The sequence below is a fragment of the Dermacentor silvarum genome, chromosome 4, assembly GCF_013339745.2.
Source record: "Dermacentor silvarum isolate Dsil-2018 chromosome 4, BIME_Dsil_1.4, whole genome shotgun sequence".
Taxonomy (NCBI): Eukaryota; Metazoa; Arthropoda; class Arachnida; order Ixodida; family Ixodidae; genus Dermacentor; species Dermacentor silvarum.
The window spans coordinates 114,291,502-114,309,168 of record NC_051157.2 but is presented as its reverse complement, the minus strand read 5'-3'; the positions used below and the strand labels follow the sequence as shown (position 1 = coordinate 114,309,168).

At 45.9% G+C, this 17,667-nt stretch overlaps 1 protein-coding gene across 2 annotated transcripts; it reads right to left on the bottom strand.

Moving 5' to 3' along the window:
* Positions 1 to 1,088: 1,088 nt before the first annotated feature.
* On the bottom strand, positions 1,089 to 15,866 carry LOC119450532 (ER membrane protein complex subunit 2). Of its 2 annotated transcripts, none has more exons than XM_049665952.1 (8): positions 15,730 to 15,866; positions 15,069 to 15,182; positions 14,909 to 14,973; positions 14,746 to 14,831; positions 11,910 to 12,195; positions 10,659 to 10,769; positions 9,133 to 9,241; positions 1,089 to 1,255 (listed from the first exon to the last, which is right to left on the bottom strand). In XM_049665952.1, exons 1-8 carry the CDS (start codon positions 15,770 to 15,772, stop codon positions 1,245 to 1,247), a joined length of 825 nt encoding a protein of 274 aa, XP_049521909.1. In that variant the 5' UTR covers positions 15,773 to 15,866; the 3' UTR covers positions 1,089 to 1,244. The 2 variants fall into 2 exon arrangements, with proteins under 2 accessions (XP_049521909.1, XP_037569953.1); XM_037714025.2 differs by having other exon boundaries at positions 1,089 to 1,258; positions 9,137 to 9,241.
* Between the last annotated feature and the right edge of the window lie 1,801 nt (positions 15,867 to 17,667).

Sequence of the window (17,667 nt, the reverse complement as noted above, 5' to 3'; positions counted from 1 at the left end):
TTCAGGTAAGGGCAGACATATCAAAACAAACACTGCAATTATCAAGTCCATAGCAAAACAGAAATGCAGTCTATCTGAGCATTAGTAACATTTACAAAACAGCATTGACAAGTGGCATGCCCAGATAAATTTTAAAGAGGAGGTAGGCTAGCATTGCGTTAACATGGCCACATTACTCATGTACCAGTGATCACAGCACAGCGGCACCAAAGGAATGTTCATATTGCGCTGCATGGTGGAGCGCAACAATATGGCTCCTAGACAATCTGGCCTAGGAGCATTTCGTGAACTTTCAAATCAAATCGTTCCTTCATCGAAGTACCATTGCCCCTGTTCCATTGACGGCCAAGTATTGGCAAGACCAATTTCTTTTTTTCTTTTTTGTGATGGAGACATGCTTTACGGCATAATGTTTAGTATGTATTATATGTTTGTTGCAAGGCCTGTGTTGTGTGTAAATTGAAGCAGTGTTTTGTGGTACCCGTTGCCGTGTACCCAGCGATCATGGCAACTCGTGGCATTGTAAAGGTGACCAGCTTGCACTACGAGATGGGAGCTTTCTGCTTGCAAGCCAAGTCCATACCAAAAGTGGTGGGCATCTGCTTTCATCACTGCAAAGGGATAAGTTTGAACACGGTGCACCGAACTTCAACAATATAGTTGTGCGATACCTTGTGTTGGCACAGCTATATTAGACACAACACTCAAGAGAGGACATACCAGATGCTAAAGTTGGCTTAGTGAGGTTAAGATACTGGGCAGAATGACATGTAGGCAAGGGAGCTGCCGCCTTCACTTAAGACGAGGGATGAAGTTAAAATATAATCTGTAAAAAGCTCTTCTTTTGTTTCTTTTGCGTTTTTCAATAGCATTCATTCTTCTAGGAAGAGGAGCATAAGGATTACAACTTTAATATCAACATTGTTTAATCATCATATCAGCCTATTTTTATGTCCACTGCAGGACGAAGGCCTCTCCCTGCGATGCACGTGAAAGCGCTGTCCATCTCCTTTGATCCTTACACATTCATAAAAAATTATGAACTGCCACACATGTGCGACAGCACGAAAAGAGACCGAAAGGCTTGGTAGGAGTTGATGCAAATATTATATATAATCTTTTTTTTTTCTCTCCGTATAAATACAAGGTTTGCAAGAAGCGAGCGAGTGCTTGGGCCAAGGGGACATCCTCAGTTGATCTGTAGGGTGGTCAGCATGCCTTCTAGCAGCTTCACTTGGGAGTCTTCACACTGTTTCTCCTGCAAACGAGAGCCAGAGGCCAATGCTGAGAGAGGCTGACAAAGCTGCTGTTTCAGAAACATTCTCACACTATGAGGTGTTCATTAAAAAGGTCTAACTAAGCACAAGGGACTCTTGTAGATTTCCTAGATTGTGTATTGATTACTAATCAATTTGTCAGTTGAGTCCATACACACACTAAACATTTCCAATAAAGCAACATGCCAGCTTGAATGGCAGCTAAGTATTTCTGAGTAGAACTGGGTTTACTAAGCCACGAGTTTACCCCCACCAGTACCATACCCAGCCAGTGCATGCTTTTAGTGAATTTACAGAAATTACGAGCAGAAGCATTTCGCATGCTGAGTGAAAAAAAAAAAAAAATACTGAGTATTTTCAGCTTGCCACACATTTGCATGTGAAAATATATAGACATCAATCTCTCAAGACACATTTTAACAAGTGCACATATTGCAGGTGCAGCCCTAGCTTGGACACTCAACTAAACTCGAGCACAGCAGAGCAATCCAAGTTATAACCAAGCACAGGACTTTGAGCATCACATGGCAGTGGGAAAAACTGCATACACATGCTGCAATTGCAGCAACATTGATACACTCGTAACTCATTACCTCGGCTTACTGCCATTGCTTGAAGTGCCACCGTTAGGTCTAAGCTCACACATCACAGGCTACCTCCACCCATATGCCCCAGCAGGCATTCACATTACGATTATGTGTAAGCAGCATTTTTCTTAAGTTCTATGCCCATAAGCAGAAGCAATAACTTCCAATTTTCAGCAGCCTGTGCAATAATCAGGTGCACAAAATGTGTGAACAAACACTTGGCAGTGTTTGGTTATTGTGAGAAAGGCAACAAAATACCTAGCTGAGGTCAGTTTTCCATAAATTACTTTTACGGTATGCCTATTGTCATTTCTATATGTCAACTTGCAACAGCAATGTTGCATGATGTAAGCTTCTGCATTGCACACAAACTCAAGAAAAGCAAGCAGTTTGAGAAAACTGCATGTCTGGTACACATAGATGTATTATCAGCATAAATTGAAATGCAAGTACAGTACAGACCACCTATAACGTAACCGCTTATACAGTTAAACCTGGATATAACGAAATTGATAAATTCCCGAAAAACTTCGTTATAAAGAGGATTTCGTTATATGCAGGTTCGGTGCGAAAATTCGAAAAAGAAACGCTTAACGTATTTTACTCGATTCTAACGCGCCCTCGATTGTAACGTGCACCCGTTTACCGTTTTCGTCGAAGCACTCATCCTTGGAATGTCACACCAGGTACTGGATGCGTGGACGCATGTCATTTCGCACAAGCGCGGGGCATCGCAAACCAAGAGCGAGCGTCACGATGGCGTCGTAGCGTCGTATAGTGTTACTGTAGAACCCCACTGTTTAATCCCCAGGTAATGCGTTTTCCCGGCTGTTACGTCGTTTTCGGCCGGTCCTGGCACAGCTCCCATAGAACCCAATGCATTGGTAACCCCGCTGTTGCGTCGCAACTGTGGGACCGTTCCCGCATCGTACGTTGCGAACTGCCACCCCGCGCCGGCCCGAGCGGCCATCTTGACTTTTCATGTCGCTTGGCTTGGTGTCTTGAGGATAGCATTGGCCGCCCAAAGTGCCGGGGGCAACAACTATGACATATTTTCGGTTTCCGCCAGCAAAAGTATGGCCATTGAGATCCGTATTTGCTATCTAAAGATGGTGTCTATGACGCGTTGTGGCCCTAAAATTGGTTTTGGCTCATAGATGTTCCGTATAAAGTCCAAGGGCGATAACGCTGTCGCCGCGCGCCGTATGCTGTATGTGCGAGTGAAAAAGTGCGAGGGGAGCCGAAGAACGAACCTAAATCTCGCGTGCGCCTTCTTCCGTTGCGCTCGAGGCACCGGCGAGGGAGGGGGGGCGCGGGGGTAGCGGGCAGCGTTGTACTGTACTCTGGCATCAACTGCGTACTGCGCGGCGGCAGGCGGTCGCGCGGGCCGTATCTTCAAAGCGATCTGCGTTGAGGCAGAGTCTAGGCAGTGTAGGTGCGTCGGCGGCTCGTAGCTTTGTGCGTGCTGTGCGTTCTCGGCGCTCAGTTCGCATTGAAGCGATAGACAACAGCACGAAGGTCACTTCGCTCGCTTCTGCAGCGGCGCTTCCACACGCCGCCAGCGTTTGACAGCACGTGTCCGCGCTCATCGAGTGTGATGTGTCAGAGCGTCTGCCAGCACGTCGGCAACATCAACTGGAAAAGGGGAGTACCGGCTTGGCAGGCTAGGTCAGCTGCAGCAAGCAGCAGGATCAGGTTTGAATGAGAGGGGGAAAGGTCACGCCTGCGGCGGCGAGATCGCCGGGTCGAGGGATGCAGGCCCACCTCGCATACGCTCGCACGCACGCACATGTGTGCTCGCTTCGCAGTCCGTCGCGGCGGAGAAGGTGCTTCCAGGTTGCTGCTCGAGCAAAAATGACAAAATTTGGGGCGAAATCTCTAGGTTGTCGGCGGGGAAAATTCGTTATATCGAGAGGGTCTCCCGCTGCCACTTCGTTACGTAGAGGTCTCAAATACAGTGAAAGCTCGATGATACAAATCTCACGGGGTCACGAAAAATATTCGTATTAGCCGAAATTCATATCATCGAAACACAATTAAAACTACAGTCGAATCTCGATAATTCGAACTCGAAGGGGCCCGAAATAAAATAACGTATTTTTGAAATATTCGTGCACCATAGCACGATGCACGAACGGTGCGAGTCGTGAAATATCGCGGCACGCAAGCGCATAGCAAGCACGGGCCACGAAACTGCCCACGCCGGCTAACAGTCGCTTCCCGATAACGGCAGAAAACGAAGCTTCAGGGAGCGAGCGGCGCCGGCACACGGGTGCGCGCGGAGACCTTCGAAGGTGAGGGAGGAGGGCGGCAGGGAAGCGGATTTGGCCGCGTCAACTCCGCCGCTTCGGTGGCTCCCCTCGCCCTCCCTCTCAACTCCCTCGTAGCTCTCTCACCTTCGACTCCGTGCGCACATCTCCGTGCGCGCCCGCCGCCGTGCTGGCGCCAACTTATTTTAGCCGCTCCCTGAAGTTTCGTTTTCTGCCGTTATCGGGAAGCGAGCGTTTGCGGACGTGAGCAGTTTCGTTGGCCCGACTGCGCCTCCGCCGCTGCTTCCCTCTGCACTGCTGCCGCAGCGTGCAAGGTCAACATGTGACTAGAAAATAGAGGAGAAGGGTTCACTGCCATTTTATCCGCGTGGCTGAGACGTCGGCACTAGTGTGTGCTAGAATACGGTTGTCTAGAACACTCTAGTCGGCACGTACACGCTTGTTCCGGTGCGATGCAGAAACGGCGACCTTGCAATTCGAGAGAGGGTGAAATTTCCGCCGCGGGTTCTTTTTATTTTTTTTTCCCCCGTTCCTTCGCGCGCGACATTGAGGGGTCTCTCCTGAGCTTTTGTCGGAGCAATGCCGGTCGGAGGTGCCGCCGCGTGATTTGGCGCGCTGCTAAGAGCATTGTCGGTGCGCGGTATGTTCGAAATAAGCGTATTCGAATTAACGAGATTCGACTGTAGCTAAATTAAAGAGTCAGAGGTGAACTCACTCAGGCACATGTACGTAAAAAGCATTTATTTCTTGAAGAAAAAGTCTCTAATGTCCTTCTATCTCGGTAGACAATCCTATCTCGGTAGACATAGCTCGCTGCGACTAGGTAAAATGGCGCAAACACAAAGAACGCGGCCCGAAGCACAGCAGCCACTCCGTCCGATGGGCGGCCGCCGAAAAGTAGGATAAGTACAAAAGCGCCACCGCTTCAAACTTTTCGCGCCCAGTCGCGGAGTCCGCGCCTCCGCACCAAAAGATAACGGGAGAAAGCGCGTGACTGCGCGTTGTTCTCTTTCGCGGCCGTCAGTGGGGCGGCGTTTATTCGTATCAACCGACGCAGGCCGAAAATCTATTCGTAACAACCGTTCTCTAGCACGTTGCAAAGTAATGGGGCTCGGCTGGGACCACAGAAAAATTCGTATCATCCGGAAATTCGTATTAGCCGTGATCGTATCATCGAGCTTTTACTGTACATGTTCTTCTATGGAGTAACGGCAGGGAATAGAAAAACTTCGTTATATACAGGAATTCGTTATATGGAGGTTCGTTAGAAGCAGGTTAAACTGTAGTGCAGGACCGAATATAATACGGTCTTTTCAGACTCCCGTTAATTTTTCCATAGCACTCTATGTATACGCGTATCGCTTAGGATATATCGATATATATCGATACGCGCGGATATATCGATACGCGTATCGCTTATAGTGCAGTTGCGGGACACGAAATCGACTCTTCTTCAAGCGGATGACTGCTTTTTCAGCTGCAGCCGCTATTTCGAGTCCGTCCTCGCCGTCATCGTGAGCACCAAAGAAGCGGCGCAGCAGGTCTGTCGCATCCAGCGCTTGTGCGGGCGTCGGTTCGTCGGGTTCGCCAACATTAGGCTCCGGGGTGTCGACACATTCGTCACTGTCGTCATTATGCACCCCCGTCACCGCGCGCACAATTTCCGCATCTGACAACTCTTCGGTTGTCACCGCGTCAGCATCGGCACCGACGAGAAGTGCCCCGCTCACAGGAGTGCCGCTTGCTCTGATTTCTAAAAACCAGTTGAACACCGCCTTCTCGACAGCTTCGAAGGCGGGGGCTCGCAGCTTCATTCGGTCGCCTTTGACGCCACGTGCAACAGCGCCGGTAATAGCTTCTCTCTTGCTTAAGATCGTCGACAGCGTGCTCAACGATACGCCGAAATCTTCGGCCACTTTTTTTTTCTTGACGCTGGATTCAACGGCTTTCAGCATTGCCGACTTCTGCTCGATTGTTATAGTTTTGCGCTTACGTTTGCCGTTGTCCATCTCGTGTCCATCTCGTGTCGGAGGAGGAGGTCAGATGCGCGGGTGGGTCAATGAGTTCCACAGGAGAGGGGAGGCCGGCTGACGCGCACGCTCGCGCGAGTTGCTGCGTGGGCGAGTCCATTAGTTCCTGAGGAAAGGGGAGGCAGGGAGACGCGCACCCACGCGCGTGTTGGCATCCGGCTCCTGGGGAGCGCAAGGCGCGAGTTTTGAATTACCGCAGCCGTGATGGGACGTAAACGCGGGAATACTGGTTACAGTGCGGCTGCCTGGAAGTTCGGCAGTCAACCTAGACGGCAAACGCTCCCCTGAAGCCACAAATACTGTATTTACTCGAATCTAATGTGCACTCACTTTCCGATAAAACAGGTCTAAAAATTGCGTGCGCGTTAGAATCGAGTACGACCCTAAATCTGTGTTACTATATAGCCGTCGGCATTTCGAAATGGCCACCTCGCACGCGCGTCAACCCTAGCTACTCTCGAGCCTAGCTACCATAGCTTCCTCCATGTGCTGCAGTACACGTGCTTAGGCAATAGTCTACCGTCTGTCGTCACATTCTCTGCGTCTGCTCTATCAGCATGAAGTACCGAGTTCATCATGATGCCACATTTAAAAGGAAAGTGATCATGTGTGCGGAGACGGACGGAAATCGGGCTGCATCACGGGCGTTCGGAGAATCCGAAACTTGCGCTCGGGACTGGCGCAAACAGAAGAAGAGAATTTTCGCCAGCAAAGCAATGCGGAACGGTTTCAGTGGACCGAAGCTGGACGTAATCTGCGGCGATCCACTTCGGCGCTACGATCGCCTTGGCCCTATCTTGAAAGCAATCTGCGATGGGGAAAGTCTGCCGCAAGCCGAGTTTTCGTGTGTCGCGTTGAAGCGAGAGGCATGATAGCACGAAGGTCAATTCGCTCGCCGCGCTTCGTCACTCGAGCATTTTGACATTCGTTTTGACTCGAGCATTCGTTTCCGCGGTCAACGAGCGAGATGTGTTCATGTTTGCTTGTACGCGCGCGACACCGTGCTTGTTCATTTATTTAGTAAGCAAATACGGAACCTAGAGCAGCACGGTGACAGCGACGGCAGAAATGCGCCTGGAGTGTCCATTTTCGCAATAAAATAGTTGTTTTGGTTATAGTGCGGTACCGCTTAAAGTGCGGGTATTCACGACTCCAGCGACTTACGTTATAAGTGGTCTACACTGTAGTTGCTGAAATCAGTTTCCAAAAGTGCTGTATTGCTGGGCACCATCCAGTGACCTTCGGTCAGGATCAAATTAACGAGAAGTCTACTACAGTAGCAGAACTTATCACAAATTTTAATTCACATTCATGCAATCAAAACTTTTTTACACTGTCGCCATCCTGCTATGTTTGTGTGAAACCGAATTTCTCAATTTGAAGCGTCTTCTGAAAGCTACAGAACAGCGTAGAAAAAATATTGCGCACAAATATGAACACTTTCCTTATATCTGGAAGCAGCTTATCTCCGAGTTGAAGTCTCTACATTGTCTACAGTTTAGGCCTAATCCCTTTCCAAGTAAATTCCATAACACAAATGTGAAACAACCACTCCATAAAGCTCTTCAGTGCTCGTTCAACTGTGTTCTTGGGCAGCCATTATGAGGCAAGCTCAACATATAATGGCAACCACTTTAAAAAAAAGATTTCTTCTGGTTCTTGTGCTAATTGGCCCAAGCGAGCACCGCTGTAGTGGAAACCTTGTCAAATGTTGTGCTTGTGCAAAAGCAATGCAGGTGAAGTGGTAAGGCTGTTCAAATAACACACAATGCCTTAATTATAGCAGCGCAGAGCCTTTGTTAATATGTAATGCCACACAGTAAAGAACAAAATTGCTTTGTTTTAAAAGCATGCAGCAATGACACAGAAAGCACTTTCTCTCTTGAAGGCTGAAACATTCCGTATGCAGGGTAATATATACTTTTTTTTTGTATGATTTACGTATAATAATTTTTACACAGAATCTATATGGATTAATTAAAATTAAATTATGGGGTTTTACGTGCCAAAACCATTTCTGATTATGAGGCACGCCGTAGTGGGGGACTCCGGAAATTTGAACCACCTGGGGTTCTTTAACGTGCACCTAAATCTAAGTACACGGGTGTTTTCGCATTTTGCCCCGATCGAAATGCGGTCGCCGTGGCCAGGATTCGATCCCGCGACCTCGTGCTCAGCAGCCCAACACCATAGCCACTGAGCAACCACAGCGGGTAGAATCTATATGGATTACATATACCTATGTAGATTCTATATAATTGTATGGAAGACATTTGGAATTGTAGGTCTGCATACAGAACATTTCAGTAGGAATATGCAACTGCAAAAAAATTTTGGACAGTGCATAAAGCCTAGTTTTGGATAGCGTAGATATAGAGCAACCTCCATGCAAATTTTGTTAGAAATACAAGTAGATGCATCACAAAATGCTAGAAAAATAGCCTTTCTTGATACCAAAACTAAAAAAAACACTGCCATTACTATTTGCCAGAAATGACTCAATACTCTGAAGATTAAGAACCAGCACGGCACCTGGGCATGACCTCCGAGTTGGGTGGCACATACGGCATGCTAGGGATCTCTGAGGCAATGTTCTAGGAGTAGTGTCATACATGCAAACTACCATGAGCCCGCGTCATCTGCCTGAGTGATGTCTAAAGGCTACTAATAAATTATACAATTACCCATCCTCCAGTTTTGCCAAAATTGCTTTGACATGATGTACTGCTCATTTACAACCATCTCGTCAAAGCTACATTTTGTTGCCATTGCTGAGTAACGAGCACCAAGGTTAATGTTGTGACGCTACACATCCTATAAGTACAACATCACCAAGTTGGTTACAGCGACTGGTTGCAACCAGTAAAACCACATACTTCATTCAATGTTCACGTCAGAGACAGAAGGCACTGTGCAAACAAGACGAGAAGAAAAGCTGCAAGAAAAGCTTCACCGCCCTTTGTTGTACTTACTTGGTACTTTTTTGTGATTTGTTGAGATGCCCAAGCTGCGTATCGCTGGTTGTCCTTTTTCTTCTGTACAGAACTCTTGGGGTGAGAGCCGATGTGACTGGCAGCCTGCGAAGCACAGGCACATCACCAGTTAGCTAAATGTGACAACACTAAAATTATAACCAAAATCACTCCAAGTCACTCAAAATGTCACTAATATCTGCAAAGCTGCATTCAAACTTAATTAATGTTACAACATACCCATGCACAGAAAGAGACCCATCAGCTCTCGTTTCAAACTCTCATTTCCTCTCTATCTAATACTACTGTCACTGTTTTTTTTTTTTAAGTGTGCCATTCTGGAGCAGTACTACAGTACAAGCAACAAAGAACGATAGTGTGAACAGGAGTCACTGTCAGAAAGTTTAAGGGGCTTTGAAGCACTTTTCTAACTAATCACAGAATGGCCTCACTATTAAAGGATGTCGTCTTATGAATATCATGCCGCAAAAATATTTCGAATCCTTCAACTATAAGTTAACTTATTGCACCAATACCCAGCTTTCTCTCTCCTCTCTTTTCGTCTCCACTAGCGATCTTGAAGCTACACAGGGGAGAAGCCAAAAGGGCAAAGCACTGCGCAAAGGTTGAGTGTAGCGGCGGCGAGAGGGCTCGTCATGGCACCCTGTGGCGCCCAGTGTAGACCATGCTACGCAGCACGCCGCTACTTTCTCAGAAGCTACGTGCAGCAGGCGTAGCTGCGCGTAATTCTTGCGTGTAGAGCGGCAGTGCAAAGATGAAATGATTTTTCCGTCTTTTTGAGATCGCAGACACATATAGTTTCATTTACCTAACTAAAAATTAGCTATTATGTTTTATTGAGAATGCTCTCCACGAAATTAGTAAATAGCATTGGTGGGCCCAGCTGCTTGCAGTGGCGCTGCATGACGACATTGCAGAAGCAAGAGCAAGCGATTTTATAGCTGTGTTTGACACGAGATTGTAAATTCCCCGCTACATGCAGTGCAGTAATATTTGGCTCACATGTTCACAGCAGCCTCCATGTCACATCGGCAACATTTTCTTACAATGTTCACGAAGTGTTTCAGGGCCCCTCTAAAGACAGTCGTACTTCTGCGCACGAGTAATACACAAATTCTTTATCAGAACTTGCAAATATGCGACTTGGAGCCAAACATCATAGTTTACATATGGCAAAATATTTGATAGATAAACACTAGCTCTCTATCAGTTGGGTGTCTATGTGGACACTTTTCTTTCTATGAGATAAAAATTATTTTAAGATGAAAGCAATAGTTTCATTGTGAAGAATAAACAGAGCTAGGCTTACTTCTGACTGACTCACTAGCTTCGACTTGTTTACTTCCAGATTTTTGCAAATAAACATGTCCTTTTTTGCAGTGTTTAATGCAGCAGCTGCAACTATATCCACTCATGCTCCCAAAAATGTACAATGTCTGCTTTCAGCTATTAGCCAATTAATATTCACGTAATAAAAGCAAACATACAAATTACATCTTACCAAGAATAGTCCGTAGAGTGCTCGGATGTTGTTTGGATTCAGCTTGACTGCTTGTGCAAAGTACGACCTTGCCAGCTCCATTGTTTCCATGTTGCCTATTGTGTACTGTATCTGTGGGGAAAGGAAACAAATGAATTTAAGCTTGAACTTCACAACATCGCGTAGCAATTTCAATTACTTCAAATGTGTCTGAAACATTAGCAGCCAATTAATGAGAGGCTACATCAGATCAGGAAGCATGTCTTGTAGCAACGTGTTATTTTATTTTCTTCTTCTTCTGGGGTTTTACGTGCCAAAACCAGTTCTGATTATGAGGCACACCGTAGTGGAGGGCTCCGAATTAATTTTGACCACCCGGGGTTCTTTAACGTGCACTACAACGCAAGCACACGGGCTTTTCATTCTGTCCCTAGCGCCAAGTGGTCAGCCCTGACAAAAATTATGTGTAACAGTGTGGGCACAGCAATGATAATCGCATCGAGTGACCTATACCATCAAAAACAGCATGCAACAGCATGTGTATGCTGGTGGCAAGAGCTAAATATAATAAGTGCTGGAAAAGTACCATAACAAAATCCGGCTTTTGTACTTTTTAGGAAAACAACCGCAGAGAATGTGCAGCTAGCACTTTCGATGTTGTGCTCTCTGGGCAAACTTTATCACTACAAATATTGCGTGCATTGTATATCACCATGGAATTACAAAGCCATGAATTTCTGCATGTAAATTTGGCTTCTCTGCATTAATAAGAGCGGTTAACGCTGACAGTGCCGCCATTTCACTATCGCGCAATTATAATGCCAAACAGTCTATATGATTGAAACAATATGCAGTATGGTGTAACTTTGTGGAAACAACGTAAAAACCCTCAAGCTACGAAAAGGCAAGAAGTGAACGGAAGGGAATACAATCCTGGCTCACAAAGCCAGGTAACTGAACCAATCTATCGTACAATGCTCAAGTAAACAAAATGCCACTTTGCTTCCAATTCGCGACGCTCCCATCATGATTGTAGTCCCGGAGTTCCCTCTGGCAAGGTTGTGTGAAACATTTTTGCGTAGCGCAAGTACACAGGAAGGACGAAAGGATACACAAGACAGAGCACTCTGTCTTGTGCCCCCCCATCCTTTCGTCTTTCCCGTGTTCTTGCGCTAAACAAACCGTTCTCTCAAAATGCCATACCAACAAACTCAAACAGTCACGATTTGTATGAAACTTCACAATCCTAAGCTGTAAGCAAAGCAGGTGTACCTCTGCGTAGCGCTGGTAGTAGAGGTGGTTGTGTGGATTGCAGAGGATGAGCTCCTCGAGGCAGAAGGCGGCACGGGCAAGGTCCTGTTCCCGCAGGTACAGCCCGCACAGCTGCAGCCAGGCCTCCTGGTCGCCCATGAAGCGGCGCAAGTAGTCGCTCAGCTCGCGCACCGCTTCCCCAACCATCTGCTGTGACAGCAGCACTGCCACTCGTCGCTTGTGCACTGCAGAGTTTGCCTCATCCTGAGCCAGCAGTGCATCGTACTGCACATACGCCTCGTCGTACCTGCATCAAGCCAAAGCAACCGACAGCGTTGCAGCAGCCTTGCCAGAAGGTACAAGCTGACAGTTAAGTTCCTACCAACCTGCAAACTTTCAAGTTCCTAAAAATCCTGCAGACCCAACAAAGGGGGGTAGTAATAGCAAACACTTTTTTTTTTTTGCTACGAGAGTGTACTTTTTTAGGGATACTTAAGAACTTTATTAATGATGATTTACCTTTAGACATAAACAAGCAGCAGCAAATTTACCAGAGACTGACAAGCAACACACTGCTTATATAACAGTAATTTTTTTTTCACCGACATTGCTGTTGAGATCGCCTGCTTCAGCAACTGGTCTGAATAAAGTTGCTCGAAACAAGTGCCCCTCTGGTACATAACCATCTGGCGCTGGCACAAGAGAGTAGCACAGATACCACCAAATATCTTTTTTTGTTAATTTTTTTTGCGTGCATTTTATTGCATCGTTGTGCCACACCATTATTTCAATGCCTTCAAAACTTTTTCGTCAACAGACTTTTCGTAAAACATGACGCAACATCTGTAACACCGTAGAACAAGCTTAAATTTGTAAACTTCATGGAAAATACAGATTTCGAAAGTATGCGGTTAAGGCACTTGACTGGGCTGATCACCAGCTTTAATCTACAAACTGTTGGTTTCACTGGTTGTTCTGATTCACAGGCGTAAGACATAAGAGGTGGGGAAAAACTACACAATCTGAATGACTTGTTCTTATTGGCAGTTATTGACAGTAGGAAGGTAAAGCCTATGCTGTAAAGAACGTGATTTAAACCAATAATACTCTTGCTGTCTTTCACTACTAGCACTTCCGTACTGTGGCTTTCATTATGGCCAGTCAACAAACTTGGTTACGGGTTACAAGGATTGGTTATTTAAGGTCCAGTGGACTGCACAAAGGCCCTTTCTGCTGATGAGATGCTGGCACCTGGGCTGCACATTACGCTGGTTGGCAATCTCATGTGTCTTCGTACATTTCTGCTCATATTTAGCCGTGTTTTTGTATATTTTTTTTGTAATTTTGTTATGCAACTGTTCACTATCTTTTGCATTTGTTATTGTTTATTTCTTTCTTTTTTTTTGCTCTTGCGCTGTTTCTCCCATGTAAAATACCTTAACCCCCTATATACTGCCATTTGAGTGACTGTAGATATGTAAATAACTAAATCTAAAACATATACACAAGAACGCAGTTTTTGTTTCTTTTTTGTTTTTAATTTCCTTGCCACAAAAGAAGTTGCCCCTTTACAAAATGTCCCCACAAGGAATGATGGATCAATTGTACGCAAGAATCATTTGTTGACAACATGAAACATTTCCCATAAGCAAGAGAACAGGCACTTTCAAGACAACCAGCTCTTGCTTGACATAATTAGCATGTTCCAGTCGTGTGCAGCAGTACTGCATGGTTCCTGCATGTGCACTGTGCAGAATGCATTTTCCAGAAATTAGGCCCAATTTCACAAAATTTTCTACAGTTACACACATTCCTGCAAAAGTGAGGTCTCATTAGGAGCTTGCAGTGATTGCTCACAATGATTTAAGCACCATGAGCACGTCAGCCACTGTAGGGCCAGTAGATGCATGGTACAAGTTTGTTCCACAAATACACAACACCACGGGGCAATAATGAAAATGCCATTACATAACAAATGTGTGCCCCTTTCTTCTACTTCGATCTACTTCTAATTTCAGTACTCGGATAGGCAACCGTTCTTACAGCATAATATGTGTGCTGCATTAGTTAATAATGGTTAATCAGTTCTACGGAAACCCGCAATGTGGAAGAAGAAACATGAACGGGAAAACTTGCCACCTACACGATAATAGTCAAAGCTACCTGTATCAGTTTCCTTTGTAGCTTCAGCTACTGCCTGTTGGAAGACAAATTTTGCTTAAAAATTATGGGGTTTTATAATTACGCCAAAACCACGATCTGATCACAAGGCACACCGTAGTGGGGGACTACGGAATAATTTGGACCACCTGGGGTTCTTCTACGTGCCCTTAAATCTAAGTATGCGGGTGTTTTCGCATTTCGCCCCTATCGAAATGCGGCCGCTGTGGCCGATATTCAATCCCGCGACCTCATGCTTAGCAGTCCAACACCATAGCCACTAAGCAACCACGGCAAACGACAAATTTTGCTTTTCATAGGTATAACAGTTACAGCTAGTTTACTCATGCCCCCTGTAGTTCATGGTTCAGCAGGGGTAAAACATCCTCCTCACATGTGAAAAGCAAGGCAACAGCACCGTTTGCCCTTGATTTCCTGGAGTTTAGCTGCAAACGTAACCCAATGATAGACCATCTGCCACACTTCTGGGCATGAAAATTTTCATTGAAATTGTCAGAAAGAACCCATCCGTTTTTCTAATGAACAGCTAGAGGGCACACTACAGCCGCATTTCTCCCGGATGCTCGGAAGAAGCTGTATACTTTATGGTTAATTACTACCTCAAGACTGCTTTGTTTCTTTCTTAAGAACCTGATAAACACACTGACTTTATTTATAAATTCTCGGAAGCACTTACTTTTCAAGTGCTTCCAGCTGCATCGCTTCCAGCTTCTTCACTCGTAAACTCCCAGGAAACTCTTCGCCCAGTTTGTTCAAGCACTCCTGCAGGAAATTCAAGGTTTATTATCAGTCCCGAGCGCAACATACAAGGCTTTGGTCGTCGAGAATGCGTTTCCCACCTTTGCGAGCGCCATTTCGTGACAGTCTAAGGCTGCTATGCACACTTGTTCGTAGACAACCCATTCTGGAACGGAAGCACGACCGACAGTCAGGCAAGCTGTACCAATTAGTGGCCGTATCCGTGCTTACAACCTCCACTCGTTCGGAGCTCCGACTTACTTTCGTCACCCAGCTTTTTAATATTCTTGGCGATCACACTATGCCACAACTCGACCGTCTCTTCCGACCTCCTGTCGTTCTCTTCTCTCCACTGCCGCAGTGTTTCCCGTGCATCTGTAATGAATGACGCTCTACAGTCAGAAACGTGTGCATTGCAAGCAATGCTTGCTTGCGTCGTTTTCTACTTACTATCCACCTCATCTGCAAAAAGAGCGGAAGACGTTACACGTGTGCTTTACCGTCGGACACTTTGCGCTAATGCGATTCGATCGGCGTAGTTTAGGTCACAAAATATGAATCAAGCAAGTCGAAACCTGCGGCAGCTTCTACTTGATTCCCATCCGTCCGGAAAACCCCACCGCGGTATCGCCCGTACGCAGTGAAAAATTTGAGGCGATGTTTCCAGCGACATTTTTTCATGTTATGTAACTATATTTGCCAAGCAGCAGCGGTACCAGGAAAAGGAAACATGCGAGCGCGTTTTCCGGCACAGGTGTCGGGCTGTGCGGCAGAGCACAGCCCATCATTTTGTCGTAACCTAATAGCTATTTATTATTAAATCCCCACAAGATTTTCTAGCCAGCCTCCTTTAAGTTCAAACGAGGTGGAAAAGGCTAGTGAATAAAACTGAGAGTGCTCCTGTGGTAGCGTCAACACATACCTTCCCAGCTCAAGCGATGGAAGTCGATGGTGCCGGCAGCCATTTTTAATGAATAAAGTAAGAGAGAGTGAGAAAGAAAATAGAAGCGTGGATGAGTAGAGTGACCTGAAAGGAGGGGGGAAAAGTCCCCAATGGCAAGACCGGCATGTGACGCCATCAAATACTGTCTGTCTGTTTTTTTTTTTTTTTTTTTTTGTTAGTCATTACTTCATTTTTCATTTGCACAAGATACATTTCGCTCGATTCTATTCCTTTCTTGTCATGCACCGTTCACCGCCGGCCGACCCTGGTGGTGACGTAAGTGGAGCGCCGTTCGGACCATAGAGTTTCATGGTTCGGACCACTGACACCTGCGCTCTGCTATGCTTTGCTCAGGAACGTCGCTTCGTACTTACCAGTGCAAAGGGGAACACTCTCAATTTACGACAATCACTCGGCACTTCTCTTCTTTTTCACACGGCCGTGTGTCTTTTATTGCGACATGACGGACAGCACGCCGTCATGCTGCCTTGCTAACATGGCGCAAAGGCCTCCAGATGCTCCGGAGACGCGCAGTGCTTTTGACGACGAAGCCAGACGGCTGCATCAAAAGAAAATTCCGGCAGAAACCATCCCAGAGCAACTGCAGCAGTTAAATCGATCACGTGCTACGTCCGACCATGTCACTTCCGTGTGTTGTTAGAAAAAGGGGCCCAGATACCACCGCTCAGGCACAACTGCCAATTTTTATTGTGATTAGCATTCTCTAGGAACTTCGCCCAGTTTGCGGCATGCCTATCTGCATTTCTGTCCTCAGCCCTCAGCTAACCGTTTTCGCACATGCTGTGCCCAAACGAACCATGGTTCGAAACCAACCGTCAGACCAACTCGTCACTAGATAAGTAACACTGGGGCTGCTCTTCAATGAACCTCTTTGACACCGTCTTGGGTCATGCAGCAGTGACAGCTTCAAGAGGAAGATAGGTGTCGACGTTATGATTAGCATACATAACACATCATCATATCCATCTGCTGCGCCCCCGAAGTAGTAATCTACGAAATTCTGTTTAGCTGTACCAAGTGTAGATTGGCCAAACTGGCCACTGCCACAAGCAACAGCAGGAACTCGAAGAGGAAATTTCGACTACGGCCGACTGCATACATGCCTCATACACAATGCATTTCAGCAGTGGCAATTCAGTGTCGCTAAATTGCTTCAATGCTAATCGCATTAACGTAAACCTTCATCGCGAGATTGGCACTGCCAGAATGTTTAAAACAGCTTTCTGTATAAAACTAGGGTGTGCGAATATTTGTAGCTCTTGAATAGAAAATCGAATAGTGTGCTATTCAATTCGGTCTTCAAATCAGATAGTCACTATTCGTAAATGCTAATATATTTTTTAAATACTTCAAGAAGTCAATTGCACCCAAATAAACCTAACATTGGAGCAAATGTACAGTAAATTTTCACCCCCACGGAAATAGCATGGACATAAAACACGAGAACTTGTGCAGTGGAGCAGGCTATGTCACTTCGGTAACTATATAGCTGTGCGGTGATCATTCGCACTCTCCGAAAAGCCCTGTGCATGCTAAAAAACTTGTTTGCCTCTAATGCTCCATTTGTGCTCTCTTAGCAAAGAACGCTTTACAAGTTATAACCTACTTATGTAATAACAGAAACTTACTAACTTAAATACTGGAATGTGAACATCGTTTTATATTGTGATAACGGCTGTTCATTATTCTGCAACTATTCTATATTCAATTCGATATGCATTCGGTTTCAAAAACCACTGTTCACACACCCCTATATAGAAATAACCAACCTCAACTTCTCACAGTATTTTCTGCCAGCTGAAGGCGCGTCAACAAGGGGGTTTATTTAATTTAGCCCAAAAACCAGTAGGTACTCTTCTTCAGAGTGGTTAAGCCAACATATAGGCAAATCGGTGC

What these genes read in the sequence shown, in the direction of transcription:
- LOC119450532 (XM_037714025.2), bottom strand. Translation starts at nt 15,772, where the DNA reads ATGGCTGCCGGCACCATCGACTTCCATCGCTTGAGCTGGGAAG. An exon ending in CAGCTGGAAGCACTTGAAAA is followed by an intron (nt 12,196 to 14,745) that starts GTAAGTGCTTCC and finishes GGCTTGATGCAG; the next exon opens with GTACGACGAGGCGTATGTGC. An exon ending in AAATCACAAAAAAGTACCAA is followed by an intron (nt 1,259 to 9,136) that starts GTAAGTACAACA and finishes TCTCGTTTGCAG; the next exon opens with GAGAAACAGTGTGAAGACTC.